The 25,208-nt window shown below is 38.0% G+C and overlaps 1 protein-coding gene across 17 annotated transcripts in view; it reads left to right on the top strand.

Moving 5' to 3' along the window:
- The window catches only part of CDC42BPB (CDC42 binding protein kinase beta), a 90,855-nt gene that overhangs the window by 24,952 nt on the left and 40,695 nt on the right, over nucleotides 1–25,208 (top strand). For all 17 annotated transcript variants that reach the window (XM_077783952.2, XM_085580779.1, XM_021541364.3 and 14 more), the window contains exons 2-5: nucleotides 3,777–3,868; nucleotides 16,017–16,100; nucleotides 19,660–19,755; nucleotides 24,070–24,218. In XM_077783952.2, coding sequence (XP_077640078.2) covers nucleotides 3,777–3,868; nucleotides 16,017–16,100; nucleotides 19,660–19,755; nucleotides 24,070–24,218 — 421 coding nt within the window. The remainder of the gene's footprint in view (nucleotides 1–3,776; nucleotides 3,869–16,016; nucleotides 16,101–19,659; nucleotides 19,756–24,069; nucleotides 24,219–25,208) is intronic.

Raw genomic sequence — 25,208 nt, 5'->3', positions numbered from 1 at the left:
GTTGTTTGGGTTTGGTGTTTTTTCCTTGCCTGGCATTATAGAAAACACCCTTCTTCCAAACAAGCATAAGTACAGTAATGCAAAATCAGCTTGAGAGAAAAGGCAATGGTGCATACAAAGATACGGCTCATAGAATGTCTATCCTGAATTCTTATTACATCCTCATGAATAAACAAACTCTTGCAATTACTTGCAGCTAATGTTACCCTGACAACAGTGTGTATATATAACAAAATTCAGTAATCACTGCCAACAAAACCCCCAGTACAGCTAAAGCTTCTGTTTGCCAGGATGAAATATTTTCATTAAGGATTAAATCAACTCCAGATCATAAGTTCTGCCTTCAGTATTAGGATCAAAAAGTAATTATTCATTCCAGTATATGGAGATAAGTTTGGTTTGAGTTCTCTGTTTATCAAATAGTGTCATGCACAGGGAAAAGCTGTATTTCTTTTTACCAGTTAGGTAGTGATAAATCACTTGGCATTTTTCTGGCAAGCACAGTGGACACAGTCTGTCTGATGCTTTTTGCTGCAAGTTCTCCTCACTCAATTTTGCCAGTTCTGTGCATACTACCGATCAGCATATTTGCAGTTAAGGAACAGCAGCCTCCTGGGACAATTTCAGGAATGCAAATTGGAAATATTTTTTGATTTAACTTACTAAGAGATAGAAACTGTGGAATCCAATTCCACAATTGAATGTGAACTACTTAAATGCAGCAGTTCACATCCTGGTGTAAACAGGGTTCTACTTCAAAATGCCACTAAAGTATATGTAAGTTGAAATAAATTACTGGTCTGTTGCCTCCTCTGAGCTCTGATCTGTTCTGTAACTGCTGTTGCAGTCTTTGTGATCATTAGATTCTTTTGACACTCAGTTTTATTTTTGAGTTATATTTACTTTTAAGGAATCTTAGATGCCTTGACAAAGACTCTGAATTTTTTCAGTTCAGGGGAAGTCCTGCCAAGTTTAAAATTTTTCTGTACATTTAGATGTTCATGTTGGTGCTTTCTAAGACAGAGACCACTGAAGCGGCAGTATTTCTGAACACCAACACCTGCTAAATACTAAAAGCAAACATTAGTTCAGTACACAAATGGCTTGTAAAGACAGTAACTTCCTTCTAGGAGTGAATCTTTCTTTTAATTTATATATGTTAAAGCAGTAGTTTTATTAACTAGTTGACCAGTTGAGTTGGAAAAAGCAGGACCAACCTAGGACTCTTGTAGATTTTATCAGAAATTTTGGTCAAGAAAATGAGGGCTGATCATCCTTCCTTCTTCAAGAATACAGTTTCTAGGAAGATGGCAATAACACCCTTCCGTCTTTCTTCTGTTTCCTGAAACTTAAGTATGTGCTCTGCTCAATGCATATTTATTAATATTAAAATACAAAACTAATCAAATTAACTTGCTCTTATTCAACTTTATGCATTTCTAAACTGAATTCCAGTTTTGATGGTGTGAAGTTTGATGCACTTCTAAGTGGGGAAAGTTGAAGATAAAATAATAAAATATTTTGTCACCAGTCTGCAAAAATGTAAGATAAAAGGGTTTGGGGTTTTTTGAGTGTGCAAGACAGCTTGAACTTACTAGGTTTGTGTCTCCTGGCTTTGAAAGTTGTTTGTGATCAATTTATAGCAGCAGAGGTTCTAATACTTAAAGCAATTATTTTATTACCCAGAGGAGTTGTGGGTGCTCCATCCCTGGAAGTGTTCAAGACCAAGTTGGATTGGACTCTGAACAACCTGGTGTAGTGGAAGGTGTGCTTGCCCACGGCAGAGAGCTTGGAACTAGATTATCTGAAAGGTCCCTTCCAACCCAAATCATTCTGTGGTTCTCTAGTTTTGATATTCTATTTACTCAGTAGAATTATTGCTAAAATTTTATATTTATTTAAAACAAAAGTTGTTATTATTGGGTTGGTGTCCTCCAGAAATAAATACTAGATTTCATTTCCCCATGAACTTCAGTAACAGAAGCTGTTGTTTTGCAAAATTAGTTCAATGACCAGCATTCTGTAATAGCAAACCCTTAATAGGGGAACTTGCAGGTTTATTTCTTGTCTGCAGTTGTGTTTCCTCCATCTGTATTCATTTGATGGGAAGGAGGTGAGAGAACCTTGCAAAACAGTTGATAATACCACTGCTGACAGCTGTGTACTGTACTTGTACAGGTATCTGACTGGACTGGTATAGATCTCTAACTGGTTTGAGGTGGTGGTGCTGGGAAGGTTCAGTGGAAATTATTTTGGTTTGAGGTAATAGTCTCAGTGATCTTGTGGTAAGGAAAGTGTGGTTGGCGTTTCTGCCCAGCTAAAATAGGGAGTCTAGCAGAAAATCTAGCAGTGTCTCATTCTCTTTGGATAGACAAGAAATTCTCAGTGAAAGGGCTGTTACTTCTGGAGGAAGTCTTTACAGTAACACCCTCCTAAATACTAAGCAGCAGCATGACTGTTCTTCAGTACAGCCATTTCTTCAGCATTTTAGCAGTTCATGGTTTTTTGCTGAGAGGTTTTCAGGCATTCTTGCTTAGACTTTATAATGAAATTTTCAGTCTCCAGCTCAGACTTCTGTATCTCTGTGTAGTTGTAAGGTTTGATTTCTTTGTGTTAGCATCTGAAATACACCTTTAAGGTAGTGACCCCTCTTGTAGGAATTCTGTTTGGCTTATAACTTACTAGCTTAACTATAATGTAAAGTGAAGTAAAGCAGACGTCTGGGCTGAATTTTAAGTAGTAGTTCTGTGATGTTTTATTCAGTTTCAGATAGGAAAAAATACATGTATTGGAAAACCTTGGTCTTTTTAGTCTAACAGGATTTGTGAGGAGGTGAACAGCAGCAATCTTTTTGTGCTTAGTTTGAAGAGTAAACTGTTTCTGTGCTTGTGCAAACTCATCTTTGTGCAGTTTGCTTGCACTTACACCACTGTTTTTTGTTACTGATCTGGTCTTCAGAGTAGTGACTTGTTAACAAACTTGAATGTTTGTTAACATTCTGTCTAAATAGTGATCTACATGCTGTGATGTGCTAGAAATAAATAAAGTATTCTGAATGGGATGTGGAGAGGAGAAAACCGATGGATCTACAGGTATAGTGGAATTTATCCACGAAATATTTTGAGAAATGTGGGACCACCAGAACAAAATAAGTGTAAGTAAGTTAATCACTGGACATCTTTTTAGACTGTAGCCTTTCACTATTTTCTCTAATTGAGATCTGGTGAATGTTGCTTAGCAGAAAAGATAGTTCAAAGTAAAAACCTTAAATTAGCCACAGATCTTGTGGGAAATGGTTTCACTGCTGTTGAGTATAGACAGCAATGTCTTGAGATTGGGTTGTTAAAGCCTCAGCTGATACTAGCTGATATAATAAAAAGTAAAGCTGCACTCCACTTAGAAGAGAATTAATCTAGTGCCTGTAGGGTAGGACAGATTGTCCATAGGGTTTAGCAGTAATGAATGAGCTCTCCCTTTCACGTGGTCCTTCACTGATTCACAAAACCCTAAAGAAAGGGAGGGAAATCCTTCTGAAAGATCACTCTGCTCTATATTCTCACTAGCAGCAAGGCAGAACCATTTGTGCAATTAAACTTCTAAAAAAATTTTAATTGTTAATTAAATAGTATAATTAGCTTTTTTCCTCTCTGTAGTTTTAATAGTTGAAAATATGCTATTGCTCTGGGTATGCAACAAATACTTTTGACTTCCAGTTTATGTGTTGGTTTGTGATGTTTCTCTTTGTAATTGACTTTTCTTTTTCTTTTGTTAAACAGCAAAACCATTTACAAAACTAGTAAAGGAAATGCAACTCCATCGAGATGACTTTGAAATTATAAAAGTGATTGGAAGAGGTGCATTTGGAGAGGTAAGAGATTTTAACTTTCAGTTGAAATAATAAAACTTTTATAGTTTGTGCATCTGATTTCTTGTTACAGTTGACCTGAGGACAAAAGTTTCACACAGATGTGCTGAAATACTTCCAAATGTGGGATATAGCTAGGTACCTAATTCAAGGTCCCTTTGAAGCAGGTTATTCAGTGTCCAAGTGTGCCATTTCTGTGACTGGCTTTCTGACCTCAGTGTAGCCAAACAAGTGTCTCTTGGATGTGAGTATGAGTGGGATGGTCCCACCTAGCAGCTGCACAGCTGAATTTGGGATCTCTTCTCCCACTTGCCATATGTCCTGCTCACTGCTGCTCTAATTTAACACAGAGCTGGGCTGCTTCTATGGTAGGAGCGTGGAGGCTGCTCCACCCATCTGCCTGTCTCTGTAGCAATCTGGTAATGCAGAAAGACGCATTTGGCTGCCTCAAAGGCTGTTCCCTGTCATCTTTGAAGATCAAAGGCTGCTGGATCTGTTTTTTGGACAGCAAGTTGAATCATGTTGGGATGATAGGAACGCCTTGTGTTTTGAGGACTCTCGCCAGTCCCAGGACCCTGGACTGAAGCTTAACTTCTTAATATATTTGATTAAAGTCTCATTAATCACACAAGCCTGGTAGGGCTTGCCACTGGCAAAAGCATTCACAGACAGCAGGCATAGGATGCCCGAGGCTTCTGGAGGACCTCAAAGACAACCTTTTCAGCATTTAAGAACAGGTAACTAAAGTCATAGCTGTCAGCAAAAAAGGTTATTAACTAGAGAATTTCTAGAAGTAAAAACCTCTTCTATTTCTTTCAGGAAACTTTTTTGAAGTAGTGCCACACTAAAGTGAAACACAGAGACTGCCATTAGTGGCTCACTTCAGCCCATGAGCACTCAGCTGCACCTTCAGCTGCTGGTGGCTATGGGGAAGCTTCCTGATCCTCATGTCCTGTTGTCTCCACAGAGAGCAGGATTCTGCCATGCCAGGCATTCCTTCGAAGCATGGTGTGCTCTGGACACCTCAAACTCATTCATGTAGGGCTTGAATGTGGGACAGGGGTAGCAGAGGGCAGCCAGAGGAACACCAGGACCCTACTTGACCTGGATTCAGAAAACAAGGAGGTTTCTATGTGCATATGCACTTGGTAGTGGGTGATGTAATGACTTTATATCCACGTAATTTTAAGATACTTCAGAAATTGGTTTTGAGTAAAGTGGACACCTAAGACAGAAATTAATGTCTCAAGAATATCTCTTCATGTGTACCATCATCTAATGATGCACTAACATGTAATTTGCATATAAACATCATGAACACGGCTGCTGAAAGAAGTGGAATATTTTAATAAAATGTCCAGATTAGCAATAACGGCTTTCCCTGTAAGACAAAAGTTCACTTTTGAACTTGATGAGTGTAATATTTGTTGCAAAAGAGGAAGTGATATTTAAGAGTAATGGAAATACTGCATGCAAATAACTTATTTCATTTGAGTGATTCACTTGAGCATTATTTGAACATGAATTTTTGAGAAAAAAAAGTTACTGTAAAAAGTTTGTCAGGAAAAAGCAATAATTGGAAAAATATTGGTTAGTCTAAGGGAGGACTGAATGCTACAAACTTCGTCCAGAAAAGAAGTCTAAGGAGGAAGGTTTATAAGTAGATAAGAGGGCTAAAGAACCAAGTCAGTAGTGGGTACCTGTCTGCCTCTCTGTTAGGGTTTTGATTCAAAGCAGTGGCACAGTTTTGAAGACAATGCCCCCACCTACTGCGTAAGGATTTTACTCTCCATGAGCTGGGCTTCTTCTGGAGGAAACTAAGCAGAACCTCCATTCCAGGTGTGCACCAAATGGCCTTTTGGATCCAAGGAGTGTATAAGAATCAATCACTGGGTTTGACTCTCCTAACAGCTTCAAAGCATGTTTGGTCCAGGAAATCAGGCTAGATACAGTTTGAAACAAAATTCCTGAGCTGCATACAGTATAGATGGGAAGGCTCAGCAGAGGATACTTTGATGTTGTTCTGCTCTTGCTGTGCCAAATGACTTGCTATAGTGGCTGTGACCACTGATATCTAAAGAATTTTAGATTAGCATTTTGGCATTTTGTCTTTTGGCAGGATTAGAAAAGGTTTCTGGATCTTTTCAGAACTAGACTTGTGATTGCTTTGGCTATCAAAAATGGGAACCCTTTATAGTGACTTGCAGATGGAGTCAGTGTTGGGAATGCCTTCCCACAGTATAATATTCAAGGAAGGCTTGTTTTCCATAGTACTTGTTCTGTTCTTTTTCAAAAGATGCTCTTCTCTACTTAAATAATTGACCAGCTGGAAATCTCAGTACAACAGTAGATGAAGTATTTATATGCATTTCAAGAGACTTCAGTTTATATTTGCTAGGATGACCTTTCTTAGCTTGGGATCAAAGTCTTAAAGTGCATGAAAGATACAAATGCTGAGTGGAAACTTGTGTTAATAGTGTTTGGAGTGCCAGAATCAACAATGTGTTTCATACTCTTTCATTTGGAGAAGCATGGAATGTTACAAAATCAATTCACCCATCCCATCCCCTCCAGTGGAAATGAAATTTCACAGAAGTGAAATGAGAAAGTATCTTAATTTCATCCTTCTGTGAGCTGTGAGTGCTCATAGAGTCAGTGGTGTCAGTTATCTGTCAATATCACATCTTGTTCATCTCTTACCTAGAAAAGTTTTAGTTTATAGTTGCAGCAGCTTGAAACTTTTTATCAGTTTAGATAATACAGGAATCATTGATTTTAAGTTCATTATACTTTAATCCCTCTTGCCACAGAATATTTTGTGCTTTTTGCTTATGAAAGAATCCTTTGACCCTTGTATATACCACACTGGTATAACTGCCAGATTTTATAGGTATTATAAAATAGTAATTATGTAAAGGTTGACATTCCATAATAAGAAAATGAAATGTAGTTTCTTGAAAGGAAGTGGTGGCATCTTGTGTAAAACTACACTCAAGAAAACTGAATGGAGGAGCTGTGATTAATTTTTCATAATACTTTCATACATACATGGGAACTATGTTGGAAATTAGTTTATAGGCTTTATGTGCTAAAAATGCATTTTAAGAATGCCTATAAATATTTGTTTAAATGTATAAAGAAATTAATCAGAATTAAACTAAATATATTCCTGTTAGAATGAAGTAGTTTAATTTAAATACTAAACAAGTAGACTTCAAAAAGGATGAAAATTACATTCCGTTCTTCTCAGTTTAGCTTCTTTGGATTTTTTGGAGAATGCCAGGGGCTTTATTCTTCCCAAAGAACTTTTGCATAAATCAGTAGCTTTGAATAAATACAGTTCAAACAAAATAAAAGCATGATATTAGTTATTAGTCAGGATCAGTGGTCAATTTTTGCCAGAAAAGATGTAAGCCAAGGAAGGAAACGTGGTATTTGACCAAAGAGAGGATTGAGAGCACATGTGAGCTTATCCCTGTGAACACAACTGCAAAATCAGTATCTAAGGCAGATTGATACAATCACCAGAATACATCTGTATTGGCATGTCAATACCTTTTTCTTTCTTTCTCCTCTGCAGAACTCAGCTTTGTTCTTTACACCTTTTCCAGCAATATGAGAACAAAGCCGAATGGAAAGCCACCTGAGTGAAGGTTCTTGTAGCATGGCATGTCTGAGAAAGCAAGAGAAAAATGTTTCTTAAATTCTCATTATTATTCTAGGAGAGAAACAGCCTATCTTAGAGCCTGGAGATTTCCTCTGTAGCCACCTGGACTTCTCCTTTCACATAAAGGAAGCCAGCCACTTTGCAATCAGGGTGTACTGAATGCCTGAATATTCCTTACCACAGCATGTAAGGCCCTGACTCAGGAAGTCACTAGCTTGAGAACATAATGTATTTTTTTCAGAAGTTTCATAGTTGGGAAGAAAAATTTTAAATGTTTTTTGAGTGTGTGATAGTTAGAAATGCTTATAATTTGAAATGCTAGAAGGAGGATAAAGTACTCATGGTTCTTCCTCATCTCCTAAGCTATATTTGCCTGGATATATAACCCAGCTGGGTGGAACATTTTCATGAGTGCCCTAGTGTTACTTTCAGTTTTTCATTTTCTAGGTCATACAGGCAGGTAACTCATGTACAGAGGGACAACCTCCACAAGGAGCAAAACTAATAATAAGTGAAAAGCCCCCTGAAATAAATTCAGAAGTAAAATGGTTTTCTGTTATCTTAATTCGGGTTTCGATTAATAAAATTACTGCAGAAGTCTGTATTTGTAGACAAGAAATAGTATCTTGTGTAGCATGAAGTATTTTGTGAAACGGCACAGAAAACACACAAAGTACATAAGAGTGAAAATCACTTTTGCAAACTACACAGAAGTGAAAATACAGTTTTTAGGAGATTTAAGGTATATCAGCATAGAATGCAAAAGTCTTTCATATTTTCAACCTTTAGAAAACCACACCAAAACAACAAAGAAACCAAAAAGCAGTCAAGCTGTGGTTTGAAGTTTGCCTATGCCTGACTATTCCTTTCATCTAGAAACACCATGGACCATTACTTGAAATGAAATGATGTCCTAAGAACCTGTGCTTGGTGGGATTGTGCTTACCTGGGAAACCTGGCCAGCCTGAGAAGTACTTTCTGTGTGCTTAGTGTTTGGCTGCACATGCCACACAAGCTGGGAGCAATTGTGCTTACAGCAGGCTGAGAGGGATAGGAAGAGGAGACTGTATATGGGAACTGCAGCTCTAATCATTTGCATGTGCTTCTTTGCAAACTTCATCTGCCCTCAGTAATGTGCTTGTTTAAGGTCACATGTCCTCATTTTGTGTAAAAGACCATTTAGGCAAACTGCTGTATATCAACACACTCCAGTCAAAGAGCAGTTGTTGGAGGAAGAATGAGTCAAAATGTACCTTGTTTGGGAGCTTGGATTGTATAACGTGGCTGACACCTCCTGGAAATTTGGCAGCATGGGACTGAAACAATTGTCTTCCTTCCCTTGTTTGTTAGCAAGGATTTCTTGAATGAGCAATACTTACTGTGGTTCCAGCAGAAGGGTGGAACTGCTTGGTCTTGCTTAGCACAAAAATAACTAAAACTCTTAATGTGCCCCACCTAAGTATTACTGTTCTGGATGGATTAGAAATGGATTCTCATGTAAATGCTGTTGTGTACAGACTTGATCTGTGTAGTATTCAGTGATAATACGTCACCTCAGCTCAGGATGCTTAGTCACAGTCTCAGCTGGGATCAACAGACAGAAAAATGTGTTTCCAGAAGAAAATAATGGCTGAGAGAGAATAAGGCTGATCACCTGTGTACCACAGGTTCTGATCACTGATGTCATTTCTAGTGAGAGATACTGGCTGAGGTTGCAGTGAGTCAGAAGTGAATATGTAAAACCTGAGCTTCCTGCGGTCAGTCGTGCTTGGCAGTGAGAGGCAGAGCTCTTTGTGCCCTTTCCACCTGGAAATCACAGCTGTAGGGTACCGAGTCCAGTGTTTTGATGTACTTCTAGAAATTAACCTAGGGCACAGGGAGCCTATGGACTGCAATTAAAGCTGTCTCACCTATTCAGAAGCTTTGGTGGTTGCCCTTAGGTGCCCAGCAGGGACTGTACCTTCCTACACTGTAGATTACAGAATTCCAAAGTATTGTACAGCACATGTGACACTTTTCATTCAACAATTCAAAGAGTCTAAGCATTCAGAATACGATGCAAAATAAGTATTTAATTAGCCCTGCTTTTCTTTAATATGCTCTTCATGAAAAAAGAAAATTAAATCAAAGCAAGCTATTTTCTGCTGTGGAAATGGATGAAGAAAGAAGCTGCTTTGTTTTGAAAATGCTTCAAAAGAGCTGGTTGCTATCTCAGTCCTCCCCAGCTCCGTGTGTGTTTGTGTGGCAGCACCAAGTAACTATGGAGACAGGCAGGTTGCAAGGGGCTGGAGACACACACAGTTCATTGTGGTGCTGCTGTGGGAGCAGACATTTGTCTCTGCAAACCCCCGGTCCTGAGGAACAGCTTAGGTGCTATTTGGGGCCTTTATTCTTCTTCTGCAGTGTCTTTCTGGCTGGGACTTGTAAGGGATTTCTTACTTGCGCAGCATGAAGATATACACTGCATGCTCAAAAAAATCTGATTTTGCTTTGGAAATCTGCACCATGGCATATGAACTCTATCAAAAGACACTCTGGTTTTTAAATTTATATGTAAAATAGACATTAAAAAAACTGATAGAGCAGCCCAGACCAGTTTTTCCTCAAAGATGCAGTATTAAAACTATCAACTAATGAGCTCTATATCAAATCCTTTTTTCCTATCTGAAAGTGTCAGGAGGATAAAGTAGTTGCTGCGGTGTGTTTGCAGTAGCTGGTGTGCAGGGTATCAATAACATGAGACAGAAATAGTAGAGTAAATGCGGCATAAACAAGCGTTAGCCAAAGGAAATGAATGTAATATTAAATTATAAATCTGGTAATAAGACATTATGGGTAAATTGTTTACATCTGAAATGACATTTTGTCTCTTCTCCCAGTTGAAAGGCTTGACTAAAACCTCTCCTCAAATGTCTAAAACCTTTCCAAGTTCCCATCAAAGGTTAATTCATGCTATTTTACATTGTTTTATCCATGCAATTTTATTGTCTATTAGACTAAAGAGATCTTTTTATCATCCACTTTTATTGATGCCCTTCCTTCCAATTTTATTTTTAGATAAAATCATAGAATGGTTTAAGTTTGAAGGGTCTTTAAAGATCATCTTGTTCCAGCCCCTCTGCCATGGGCCAGTGACACCTTTCACTAGACCAGGTTGGTCAGAACCCCATCCACTCTGGCCTTGAATAATAAAAATAATGTACATTTTATTTTTTCTTTTTTTAGCAAGTAAGGCTTTTTCTATTCCCACACTAGCATGGGAGGCTCTTTAGTTTCTTGATCACCTCAATCGTCCTCTTTCACACCTGGTCCAGATGAAGTTTATTTTTCTGAGGTGTGGCTGTGTGTGGAGTTTCCAGTGAGTTTGTATTGCAAGGCAGTAATGTTTACCCATCCTCAGTGGTGCGTATCTGCCTGTGAATTCCAGATTCAGTTTGCTTTTTTTCTTAACTACCTGCCATTATGAGCTGTTTGCACAATATTATCACCTATATGTCTGTGTTCCTCTTCAGCTGAGAACATTTTGCAGTCGGGTTTCGCCTTATTCCTGTAAGTCCAGTCCTTAAAGATAAGTTTTACCTGAAAGCTTAAGGTGCCATGAGCATGAATAGTGTTCTAGTGAATTTTTTTGGTCATTGCTTTGAAATTGATGCCAGCATGATTTTTAAAAAGTATATGTTAACTGTCTTAATTGTTTTCTGGAAAGCCAGTCTTCTATGTAAATGATTTCTGCACTTTATTGCACCATACTTACCATTTACATAAAATAAAATTTGTAACTTGATGCTGCTTACTAATGCTGATCATGTCACTCAGAGGGCACAGTACAGTGCTGGGAAGTTCTCTCTTGTCTGTAGAGGATTATTTGGCTCAGATTTGTGCCCTGTAGATTTCATTGGAACACTGGGAAAGGTGGAACTTGGCCTTGGATGGCTTTGCAGAGTGCAGCCCTAAATGTCAGTATTGAGTGGGTTTTGAAGGTCAAAACATAACAAAATACTCCTATAAAACAATAAAGAGGCAAAATACTAACTCTTGCTGAAGTCTAGAAAGCTACTTTAGCCATATTGGTTCTTTATTTTATTTTATTGCACTACAAGGGAAACAGAGCTTTGAGACACGAAATATGGCAAGGAAATAGGTGGCAGAAGCAATACAAATCTGATGGGGTGTTGTGGTTTGTAGTTACTCTAGATGGCTTTAGCCCCACTCTTAATACATTGTTTTTTATATAAATATGTTGAAAGTTTGTTGAAGTGAAGGCACTAGGATTCATTTGGCTTTCTGAAATCCTTGAGGAAATATACTTGAGATTTATTGCAGTTTTCTTGTTGCTTCAGTCTTGAGCATGACAAGTCATGGTGATGCTAATCAAATCAGATGGTAATCAATCCATACAGACTAGAAGGGGGGTTGCAGTGGTGGGGGAACCCTTGCACCTGTAATTTTTTTCATGTCACATTTTTAAGACTTAATAAAACAGAATCACCTAAATATCTACCAGACTACTTTGTGATTGTTGAGCATTTGGCCCCCTGATTCTGCATTCCAGCCTGGCATTATGAGATGCAAATTGGGAATAAGTCATTTCCTCAGTTTGACACAGGTATTAAAGGTGGTAGTTCTGGGCCAAAGGTGTGTGAATTGGTTAGCTCATGTCCCACCCCTTTGAGGCAGAGAGGTCAGGAAAGAAACTCAAGAACAGAGCAAAGCTGAATCCTCACAGGTTCCAGTGGCTGTGGGTTCAGGGACTCCCCAGCCCACCCCTCTAACTCGGGGGTCAGCAGCCACTGAGGCCCACACTGCAGTGTGTGTTACTCAGGTATTAAGCATGTCTGTATTTAAATACTTTCTGAATACTTAGGTGGCCACAGCAGCCTGTGGCTGAGTTCCAGAACTTTTTTTGTGACAATAATACTTCCTTAATCTTCTTACCTTTTTTTTAAAAAAATTGATGCTTTTCAATATCTGTGTTATGAGAAATGGCAAATTATTGTTCTCTGTTCATGTTCTCCATGACATTCATGGTTTCCTGTGTCTGTCATAGCTGTTACCTCTTCCAGGCCTGGGCTGTTTTATCATACCTCTGCTTATACATTTTTTCCTTTCATTATTCTTAGCATATTTTTTTTTTAAACTTCTAATACAGTGTAAATTGTATTAGTCTTAGAAATAGAGAGTGAATATTAAATTCTAGTCTGTGCATAACATGAGCATTTGTTCAGCCAGTAGACTTTTAAACTGAAGATAGAATCAATGCTTTTGTTCTTAAAGCAGGGATTTGTAGCAGTGTATAAATCTGTGTCCTTTGGAATATCTCTGAACACCAACTGAATGGTTTTAGTTTGGTTAGTAGATGTGGTGGATCAGTATGTAGGATAAAAACCGTCATATTTAAAACCAGACATCTTGCATGCTTAGCACAACTGCAGTATAAGAGGCCTCTGATCTCACAAAGTGGTCAGTGTGGTTACTGTAACTGAATTTGAGGTATGCCAGAGAAGGAAGAATTAATATAAAAGTAAGAAAAAACTCCACTGCAACGTCTCAGAAGGAGACAAAGCATTATATGACAAAAGTAAACTTAGAAACGCTGCCACCTGATGAAGAATGTAAAAAAATGTAATTCAAGGAAACACTGAGGTATCTTATGGAAGAAAGGATCTTTTCCAATATTGTAATGGTATTCTTCCTTATAATAGCACTGAGTTTATCAGGGCATTATTTTATTTCTGCTTCCCTGTTTCAGTTCAAATATCAATGAAGCTTGGGTTATGCTTTTCTATTTGTTTTCTTTTAAAAAAAATCCTAATTATTTGAATTGGTTGAGGAGTCGAGTCTAGTCAGGCAAAAATTCTGTCAGTTCTGTGAGATATCTTAAGCAGTCCTAAGATTTCTTTCCAGAGATAAAATTAATGGGGAATTACCTAATTTGCTGTGTGGTTCAATGAATTTTTCTGCTGACATGAGAAGCTGTCCCATTCTTACCCTTATAACTACAGCAGCAGTGTGTTTACTGGTGCCATAATTTGATAACCACTGAATGTGAAAATATGAGTCAGCTTTCTTTTTATGAACTATACTTTTTCTTCCACAGAAGACAATTATCTTCCTCCAGAAATTTTAAATTGGCCTTTTTAAAGCAGTCTTTTCAGTTGAAAAGAAATAGCACTAATATAGTTAGTGACTGGGGAATTGCTAAATAAGTCCTACAGACTTGGCATCCTTTCTTCTTTTCCTTTCTTCTTTTTCCAGGCCTGTTTAATTTGTCACTTTGTTCTAACACTTACACATCTCAGCTGTGCCTGCCCTCCATGATGCCAGGCTTCTATCGTTCCTCAACAGTTGAGCACGCTCCAAATTTGTGATATCCTGCAATGCCTTTGGACAGTGATGGCCTTAGATGAAGTGCAGTAGATGCCTATCTGGGTTCTGATTTGTGCACTGTATTTGTACTTAAATAACTGAGCAGTTCTAGTGTTGTGGTGGTATGAAACTTGAATATTGCTGCACCAGGGCTCACAGAGCTACGCTTGCAAATTGCATTTGCTGCAGAGCGTTGGTTCATTCCTCTGCAGCAGGTAACCTTGGTGCTCCTCTGTCCCTGTCCCTGCACCGGAGGTGTGGGCATTTCCTGAGTCACCATGTTTAAAAAGTGTAGTGGGTAATGTCAGCATCTTGCAGTTTCTCAAAGCTTTTAATGTACTGTTTGACTTAGAGTGTGCCTTCAGCTGCATCAGGGTAATGACCCAATTAAGTACATGGAGAGAGGTTTTTACAATGACTTTTAGCTGTGATGAAAAGAGGAGCAAGGCTGTTTACATTTAAGGCCATTACAGAAGGTCAGTTGAACAGTTTCATATGTACCAAGGAACCTCGTGTGTTTGGTTTGAGACTTTTCTTGTCTTGCTCATCCTTCCCCCGCAGCGTGAGCAGTGTCTTTGGGAGGTGTTTGTAGGCCAGGAGACACAGGGATTGTAATGTAGCTCTGGATATTCTACTTCACATAGAGAAGCTGCTTCTTAGTGCTTTGCCTTTCCCAGCCGTGTCCAGGGTCAGATTCCCATATCTTTCCTGCAGTGGGTACCTTTCTTCAGGGCTGTGTGCCTGTTACATGGCTGTGCAGGTGTGTACAAGGTGCTGTCACCCACTATGTGACCTGATGGGTGGAGGGCTGAGCTCTGTACCTGCAGGCTGAGATATGTGTGTAAATGTGAATTTCCTGTTCTTGTGTTACTGGAGAAACAGTAGCTTCCCTGCCTCTCACTTGGAACTTCTTTACTGGTAAGGTGCAGGGTGATACTACATTTCCCTCTTCCTTCCTCAAGACTTAAGACTTTTTATAATGTTGCTCTGCTTCATGAACTATTCCAACCTTTTTTATAGTCAGCAGCTTCTTAAAGCTGCTGTAGCTGAATCCTTCCTAGATAGGAGTTTTTGAACAACAGAAGAGGAGAGGAGAGGTGATGTCATTCCTTTTCACACAGCTATTCAAGAGCTGTGTTGGAAGCAGTGAAAGCTGGTTGGTTTTCTGCTTCTAAAATAGAGATGAGCTGAGAAGAAGTAGAAATAGCAGTAGAAATATTTAAGCAGTCCATGTATAGTCCTGTGAAAATGTTGCTGTGTTAGTCATGATGCCTGTTGGTTTTTTTGGTTTTTTTTTGCCAACTGGAAGAACTTTGTGGAAATTATGGCACTACTACAGGAATAATTAATTTTTGGTCCTTGAGAATATATTGACTTTGGTCAGTGACTGACATTTTCTTGGTCAAAATAAAGTCTTTGCATTCCTAAGCCTTGAAGTTTTTGTATTCTTGTTTTTTTCTTCCATTTACAGCTGTGTGCAGGGCTACTGTTTGTAATAGATCAGTGTAAGCAAGTCTAATACACAGCATGCATAGTAAAATGCTGTAAGCAAAATGGTGAATAAATAAATGAATATTTTTTTATTTTAAAATATCTGCATAAGGTACACGAAAGCATGCTAATTTGCAAATATCTTTCAAGTTTCTGAGACTTGAAATGTGAAAGCAAATTAGTCAAATTTCTATTAACTGCAGCCTTTTTTGTTTTCTCAGGCTGCCCTTTTAAATGTTGCCCCACTGGCTGCAGGCATGACTACAAGCCCCACTTGTTCTTGGGAAACAATGCAGCTTTACTGCACATCTTCATATGAAAAGCTTCATGCTCCTCCTGTATCATCCCCCATGTACTTCATCATGAGCTCTTGACCACACAGGGTGCATCAAGTACATAGTAGTAATGTTGGAGAATACAGAAGGAGCAAAGACTCAGACTACAGTTTATCAATGTGTCAGTTGATCACTGATGACTCCTTAGTAACTTATTTTATGGATTTGTGAAATTAAGCTTAAACTGTTTGAAAACTGTATTTCTCTGACCATGCTTTTGTGTGAGTATTGATCTCTTGCAATATTGTATTTTTCTGACTATGCTTCTGTTAAAAATATCTTAATTTTTCAGGTTGCAGTTGTTAAAATGAAGTGTACAGAGCGCATTTATGCAATGAAAATTCTAAATAAATGGGAAATGCTTAAAAGGGCAGAGGTAAGTAATATGATTTTTTAACACAGAGAATTTTTAAAATGACATTAGGAAGATTACATTGAAGCTCTTCCAGACTAAGAAGAATTATTTCATGAGCATAGGAGCTTCGTTCTTTTCTCTTTTTTTTTTTCCTTAAGCTGTTTTAATGCAATCAAGTCTGACAGTCCCTTCCAGGCATCTGTTGTTCTCAGCATTACTGTGTATTCATTTACCAGACAGTCTGCCCTAGTTCTTACCCTGAATTTATTGGCCAGATTTTTGTTTACAGTAAAGGCAAGTTAAATACTACACGAAAGCTGAGATTGGTGCTACTATGACATTCACAGCTGTATACAAAAATGTTATGAAAAAGGTCTTTCTTCTCTTCCATTCAGAAAGCATCCACTAAGGAGCTTTACATCCTACCGTTTGAAACAGGATTTATGTAGCTAGTAAAACTATAACTAAATATTTTGGAATCAGCTTCAGACCATAAAACAAAATGTGTTAAGAAGGTAAATCTGTTTAAGAAGGGGTGTTTTGGCAAAAGGAGGTGTACACTGTCACAACAAATTCTGTAAATGTAAAGGCAAATGAGTACTTCACACATTAGGAAAAGAATACTAAGAATGCACAGTGGGAAGAGGCGTTCTAGGGTAGGTATTTCCAGGATACATAGTCCTCCATGGGAGAGGAAAACCTTATTGCACATACATAATATTATGTTAGTTAGCAGAAAATGAACAATAGATTTGAAGAGAAAAGACATGTATTGCATCAGGACTTGTAGCAGTTCTGTTAAGGGGCAAGCAGTAGTGGTTTTGCTGAGGTTCGAGCTTCCTAACCCTTCCCTGTCCCATTCTCCTGTCCCCTTCCTGACACCTCCTCCCCCCAGCCTGCCCTTCCTAGTCCCTCCCTTCCTTTCACTGAGTCAGTGCCAGGCCTTTTCCTGTGACAAAATCTCCTCCCTCTTGTTAAGCCCCTCTTCAGCACTGCCTTTGCCTGATTTAGTCACAGTCTGTCCATCCATCCATGCACTTCTTTAGAGGCAGCAGCAGCCGCTGCCACCCTGCTCTCCTTTGAGCTGTCAGGAGATTTCACACCCTGGGCTGTGCTGCATCAGCGGTTCTGCATTAAGCCTTTCCCTGTAAGAGGGAAATTTGGTGCCTTTTCTATGCAGATTTCAGCTGTGTTAATTCATTGGGCAGTATAGAATTATTTTAAACACAAATATTTGCAGAGGTCTTCTAAACTCTAATGGAAATACAGCTATACTGCCTTACTTCAGTAATTTTTAAAGTGATTTCATTAAGTGGCCTAAGTCGATGCAGCTTTTGCATGCAAAGAAGACAGCTGTTTACAAATTGTATTCTAATCATGCAACTAACTTGTCTTATCCTCTCAGGCAGGCATGAAGGGTGTATAATGAGCAATAGTTTTCCCAACACAAACTTAGGAAAAGTAACAGTGAAAAAAATATTTGTCTCTGCTGATTTTCCCCATCTACAAAGGACAATAAAGGAGCTGTCTTCTCTGCAGGACTGCTTTGTCTTTTCCTGATCAGTTTGCTTGCTTGATTTGGCTTTTCTGGATAAGTAGGACATTACAGCCTGCATATCAAGTTCATGCAACATCTAGGTGTTAAAAATTTCCCAAATGTGGTAAAACCTGTTCATTTTTAAAATTAAGCCTGCAAGAGTACAGTCGCTTCTTAATGGAGAGTTCCACTGAAAAAGCATACTGCAAGTATTTTATTAACCCGCATCACCTATTATTATATAAAAATATTATTATTATTAGTGGGTTAAAAAGCATGTTGTTACACTGGTTTATATTTGTTGTGCATGACATAAAATGTAGCAAGAAGTTAGCAAAATACTGCTTATTCATGTACTAGCTGCAAGAAAAAAAAAACCATATGGTTGCAAGTCGCTAAAATAAAGGAAAGGTTAGTGAATGTCACCTGACATCCATAAATGGTTTGGAAGCAAAAATAGGCATGCCATTTATGTTGATAGGCACCATTTGTATTCATTGTTCTCACAGCAAAATACATAGTCATTAGTGTATTACTGTTGACAATTCCAAATAAGTCCTGACTGGCTGATTAGGTAGCCTGTCATGCTTTCTGAAGCCACGTCTCAAAGCCTTTTAAGCTAGTGTAAGCAGAGAAGGAGAATCTTATGCTCTGAATTCATGATGCAGTGTTCAGCAGCATTACTGGGTTTTCAGTCTTCATAACATTCCCTCGCTATTTGAGGTTGCACAGTGAACTGGATCAAGGGACTGATGTCTTCAAAAATAAACAAACTAGTTTTCTGTGTTGGCAGCCTGCTCACATCATGGTGCCAGGAGAGCTGAGAAGTGCAGTACTCTGGTGCTGTGGGAAGGGGATAGGATTACTTGGAGCTGCTGTAGCTGCCAGCCTTTTTTGCAGACTGCTACTTTGGCCTTGCATTCGTAAACTGTTAAACCACCCAGCTGGCATTTAATTACAATTTACTTCTCTTTGCACCAGTGATTACTAATTTACAATGTGACCACAGCATGGTCTTCTTCAGTAAAATTGTAGATTGAATTTTGCTTCCTTTGAGGGGAAAATAGTTGGAGATATATTTGTAAGGTGCAGTCAGTATATGGTAAGGCTTGGGCTTCCCAGGCACATTTCCATAGTACATTTTCTCAGACATCTGAAGAAGTTGCAAAGACCAAAAAAAATTGAGTTCTTTTCTAGAACCCAAACACTTCAATCTGTAGCTGTCAAATATCCTGATAATGCCTCTCTGGATTGAGAGTAGTAGAAGAGTCCCAGGGTCTGTTTCATGATAGTTCTGATCCAATAAAAACATTTATATATTTTTATTGGGGAGAACCCGCTTGAAGTTTATGAAAGTTGGTTTTATGTAAAGATGCTGCGAAAACCTGTTACACAGACCTCGCTCCTATGAAGTGTTGCAGTGTGCTGTTTGAAGTAGAAGAAAGATTATTGAAAATGAAAATGTATTATTCTGGACAAAGACAAGACAGTCATAGTAAAATCTGCTTATTTCCCATAGTGTGTTAGCAGTGTCTGGACTGGGACTGTAATGTAATAGAAGTATACATGAAACTGTTTTCATAAAGGTCTTTATCAGAAGAATCGGATGTACTTTGCTAGAGCCATTATCTTTCTACTGCAGATGGTAGTGACAAGTTATTATTTTCTGACTTTTAAAAATGTTTTCTAAAATAAAGACTTAGCTTTGACTTGAATTGACTTGTGGGTTTTTTGGTGTTGGGGGGTGTTGTGTGTTGGTGTGGAGTTTTTTGGGATTTAGTGGAGGTTGGTTTTTTTCATTTGGTTTGGGTTTTTTTGGTTTGGTTTTGTTTTATAAAGTTGCAGTCAGGATTAGAGTGACTGAATGCCTAAGTAAAACCTGCAGAGATTCCCTGGCATGTCACTTGTGTAGACTGAATTCCAATGAATAGGGACCTCTGTTCAGTAATTTGAAATAATCCCATAAAACATCCATATATATTCATCCTGTGAAAACTACTTGTTGATGTTGACAATGGCTTTTCTCCCCCTCTCTTCCTTTAGACAGCTTGCTTCCGAGAGGAGAGAAATGTCTTGGTGAATGGAGATTGTCAGTGGATTACTACATTGCACTATGCCTTTCAAGATGAGAATTATTTGGTATGTTTGATTCATAAGTAAAAAAAAAACTCTGGCTTGTGAAAGAACTTTATTTTTGGTATATTTAAAAAATATTAGTGCATTAAATCTGTCCACCTCATGCCTCACAGCAGTGTTTCAATATTCTTGTTTTCTCCTTGAAGAAAAACTTCAAAGGGAATGACGGTAACTCCAGGAGAGTGAGAAAGTTGTATAGGACTGTAGTATATAGAGATTTAGTTAAGCATCTTAAATTAACTAATCTCCCCTTGCATAAAAAATACCATGTTCAAATTTAGTATTTTGGATCAGGTTGCAGTTAAGTAATCTGAGATGTGTTAACCCTGTGAAAGTAAGAAATATTTTATTTAAAATTTTCATAATGTCTTTTAAAGCATGACTTTAAACTTTTTTAAACTGCCAAAAGTAATTGAAAGCTTTGTATTTTAAAATCGTTGGGGGAAAATTAGCCTATTTCTTAAAAGTATTTCTATAAAATATGTTTTTAAATCAGCAGATTGGTCTCAATAATTTGAGGGACTTTAGCAAACACTTATAAAGAAAATCTGTACTCCTATGATATTTCTTTATGATTGGTCACTTGAACTGTGACATACAAGCCTGTTCACTTTAGTCACAGAAGACAGCAGAGTACTGGTTAGGAGCAAAGTCAGTAAAGCCCCAATATTCTGCAATGTACTGAAGAGCTTCCCTGCGGCTACTTCAGGCTTTGCAAACCTGCTGTTTCTGTAACATCTGACATAGCTGTAGTGTGAAAGTTTTCACCTTCTTAACACTTTAGCAGCATGGTAGCAAGTCATGAATATAAATCAAAAAATTGTATTTATAAAAGGCTGCCAAAGAGTTCAGGAAATAAGCAAGAGTTAGTAAATACTCAAACATTTCCACAAATGCTGAGAAAAAACACATTACTTTGTCATGTTTGGAGTATTTTTAGAATAACAAGCACATGGTAGGAAAATAGCCAGTCACTTTAGACCCTCATTTACAGGCTATTTCCATTGAATTGTTTGTGATAGGTCCAGATTTTCAGTCTCTCACAGTGTAGTGTCTCTAGCACTGCCTCGCGATTTCAAATCAGCTTGTAGTTTCAAATTCCCACAGAACCAACCTTCAGACTTGCATAAAAAGCATTCTGTTTTGTATTTCCAAGTAGCTTGTAAGAATGGAACTACCTAAGGAAAAATTGTTAGCTGTGTGAGATAACAAGCAATAGCAAAGACAGCACAGAGGGGAAATCTTTTCCCAAAGTTCCCAAAGGTGTTCAGACACTGAAGTTTCACTTGACAGCAGAATGTAGACATCTAATTTAAGATCCAGTATCTAAGAAGACAACAGTTCTGCCTGGCAGCCAAAGTCAGCAGATTCCCAGCTTGCCTGAGGTCTGCTTCTGCATGTGCTGAGGTGCTGCCTTCCAATTTGGTCTGTTACTCAGAAACCATCTCCTGTAAATGTCTGGTGCTCACAGATGGAGTGGATCTGCATCTCAGTCACCGTTGTAAGTGATGCATGAAGAAAAGGTGAAACACATCAAGAAATCAATTAATACAAAAAGCTGGACAGAAGGTTCTCTTCCATACCATCTAGTACTTGTCCAGGAGCTAAGAGATCTTTGTTCAGTTCTCTCTGGAGCTTGAAGAATTTTATAGCTACATTGTTCCTCATCCTGGAGAGTGCTGCCTTGTTACAGAGCCTGGGCAAATTTAGTTTACTTTTAGCTGTCCTTTTAGCTGGTCCTTGCAGAATGGAATACAAAGCTGAGAATAAAACAAGAGCAGACAACAGAACTTGGTTTTCCAACCTGATCCTCTGCAAGAGAAACCTCTAGGTTCCAGTATTTTCACCCAGTGATGTTTATGCATTATATCTAGTGATTCTTAAATACAAAACCACATAAGGTAACCTTGAGAAGAGGGAGAGCCTTGTGTCTTCTCCCACCTAGTGCTCTGCCTCTTCTGGCTGTATGATAAAGTGTTCAGAGCAAGACAAAGAAAAAGTAAAGTATTAATGTAGAAAAGTAGTAGCTGCCTTTGTAGAATCTAAAAGTACTTAGGGTTTTATTCTCTCCCTTTGGTATTAACAGAGCATTTGATAATGCAGAACTTATATTTAAGCAAGAAATACAAAATTCTCTGAAACATGTTCTGGAATTCATTTTCTGGTTATGCTCTTGTAGTTTTAAAACCAAGTAAATGCACCATACATTACTGTTTTCTAAACAGACAATTCTTAAATTACATTATATGGAAATGCTACATAAGTTTTTTCTAGTTCTTAAACAGCTTGCATAAGAGACAGCCTATGTCAAGATGGGTTAAATCAGTCTTTGGTGTTTTAGCTGAAGCAGATATGATGTAAGTGAAACATAGTCCATGAATATTGAGAACTTGCATGGAACTTGAAGTTCTCCACCACTTACTGATTCATATCTCTTTATTTTCTTTCCCAGTCTCATTAATGGAAAAGGGCATATGTGTATTTCCCTGCTGTCAGCCTCTCAAAGGCTTCTGGGTACTCATGAGAGTATTTTGATAGCCTTTTTTCCTTTGATTCCTGACTACTCTCACCATTCCATGTAGTTAATTCCCTGGAAGAAATGCACTACTGCAAGATTTCAGCATCAAAAAAGCTTTTATTTTAATGCCATAAGAAGGGAGAAGCACCTCCTGGCAAGCAGATAATTTTGAATTGAAAAATTAATAAAGTTCTGCTTCCTCAAAGATGAGATCTCTCACCATCTTTCTATGATCCAAGTGCCTTCCTTCATGGGTCACCTGAGTTCATGTTGAGTTATAAATGTTTTGGGAGCTGACAGAAGTACATTACCTTGTCTCTGGCAGGGAGGATATTTCACTTCCCACAGAAGCTTCTATAAAGTCTCTTTGTTTTGATTTTGAGAGAAAATACTTCAAGTTAATATCCCTTTTAGAGGATTGATGGTTTCTGTCTGTAGCATTTTGTTTTCAAACATAAATGTTGCGTGTGTAGAAGTTCAGTACATGTTTAAAGTTTCTTGGATCAATACCCACAGATTGATTTCAACATAAATGATACAATTTGCTTATCAGATTAAGTGGTAATTTGAATAAAATAGAGAAAAATATCAAAACTTGTGGCTTTTGGAGTCACTCTTTTAATCCAAAATATAGAGAGGAAATGGCTAGTATTGCACTTCATTGCAGTTCTTTGCATTTCTGTCTTCTTTAATTTGTTTCCCTCATGGAATGAATCTGTGGCAGGGACAGTGAATTCTAGGTCGCTTTACTTTGAGGAGAAAAATAACATGATGGCTTTGTAAACTTAATTCCAGAATAAGCAAAGTGAGTCTTAAAACCACATATCACATCATCTTGGGAAACATGGAACAAATTGGCTCAAGACTGGTAGTACTAGATGAAGTCATTATACTTAAAGTGATGGTCTGGATTTTGGTGGATATTGCTAAGAAGTACCTCAACCATAATCCTTGTTTTGTAGTATGAGAAACAAATAGCATGCCTGAGTCCTTTTCTTTCATATTAGCCTATCAGTATTGGTCCTTCCCATGGATAGGATGGTGCCTGATTGGCCTAGGAGGCTGTTTACTTTTTCACTGAAATATATTCAGAAGAACACCAATATTTGACTTTTAAATTTCCCACTTTAGAGCCTCTGGCTTGCCAGTGATTTTGGCTTGTCATGGGCATCCCTGTATAGTATAGTAATGTATAGTGTCATCAGACTCCTGCCAGCTGTGTTATGCATCCATGATGTGGAATGTACCAAGATGAGTATTTGAAGATGTTGATAAGTGCCACTTCAAGAACAACGAATAATATTGAAATGGTACCATAATTAAAAGTAGTAATGAAGTGTGTATTTTAGACTCAGCTGCATCAAATATTGATTTTAACTATACTTCTTTTTTCTTTCATCATCCTCTGGAAATTTTCAGTTTAAGAGTCAATACCATACATCAGTTTTGGTGATCTTAGATCATTTTCTTTGTGATACTAATTAAGACAGAAATAAACTCTTCCTGATTTACTTCTTTGTTGTTGTCATATTTTATTTGGGTTTTTTTATCGTAGGAACGATCATTATCACATAGTTACGCTGATGTGCCATTCTTACTGTGATTATTAAAGGAATAGGATACCTTTTTACACTAAGTAAATAAAAGTAAAACAGAAAACTACCAATTTTGACTGCTTTCCACAGGCACAGAAAAAAGTAGTGAAAGGGTTTTTTTCAGGGGTTAACTGATGGACTTTAATTTTCTTTTTCTTGCCAGCTGTCTCTCAGTACTTGATTGCTTTATTTCTCTATTTTCAGTATCTAGTGATGGACTACTATGTTGGTGGTGACTTGCTGACACTTCTCAGTAAGTTTGAAGACAAGCTTCCTGAAGATATGGCTAGGTTCTACATTGGTGAAATGGTGCTTGCTATACATTCCATACATGAGCTGCATTATGTGCACAGGTAAAATACCTTCTTGTTTGGCAGAATATACAAGTATAGTTATTTGAAGTTAAATCACAAATTTACTGCTATGTATACAAATTCACACAGTAGCCAAAAGCAAACTACTATAGATACATGCTTACTTTATGCTGTATAATAGCTGTATAAACTACTTTATTTTAAATATCAAGTTTTAATGGATTAGTATCAGAAGCAGTGACATTTATCTGACTAACCTTTTAAGGTCTGTTCTATTTTTAATCAGGGCTGTTGACTTATTCTCAATTCACTTAATAAATATTTATCTGCTTTTGTCCAAGCAGCCTAGAAGTTCAAAATAGTTTGAACTTTCTACAGATGTTTAGACATTCTGCAAAATTTATGCACAGTAAGCCCATCAGTCATCTACTTACCTGAGATCATCCTCAGACAGGTTTTCTGATCAGTGGGCATGTGCTGGTCTAATTGTTTTTGCACACAAGATGTGTATTCTGAATCAGTGGCTATCATCAAGTAAACCTAGTTTGTGGTTGGTAGTAGCTGTACAGTTAAAGGTCAAAAAGCATATGGAATTCTCAGCTATGATGCTTTGAACTCTTCTGCTTGCATTTTGATTGCTGTTTTAAAAATTGAAGAGATGTTTAAACTCTCTAAAACTCCTGTGAGTAAATGTGTACAATATTTGGGGATTTAAAAATGTTACAGCCTCAGAGAAGTTCACCAGAGGCACCATTACCATCAATTTCCAAGGAAGGTGGCCTGACTTACTGGGCAGCTGAATCTTTTCACAGGGCTGAATGCTGGTCTGTTGTGGCAATAGGAGTGTATGGCTCTGTGGCCAAAACATGCCCTTTGAACAGGGTGTGTGCCAATGCCCAAGAAATTACTGCTTGGCAAGTGAAATGGATTAGGACGAGGCATGATTGCTCTGGAGAGGGTTTCAAGGACCTTTTAAGGGCTTATATGACCTGTTAGCTGCAGATAGGAGACAGTGGAGCTCAGAGAGGA

Source organism: Lonchura striata, chromosome 5 (assembly GCF_050655825.1).
Source record: "Lonchura striata isolate lonStrDom1 chromosome 5, ASM5065582v1, whole genome shotgun sequence".
Classification (NCBI taxonomy): Eukaryota; Metazoa; Chordata; class Aves; order Passeriformes; family Estrildidae; genus Lonchura; species Lonchura striata.
The sequence above is the reverse complement of the archived record's forward strand: the minus strand, read 5'-3'. Positions and strand labels throughout refer to the sequence as shown.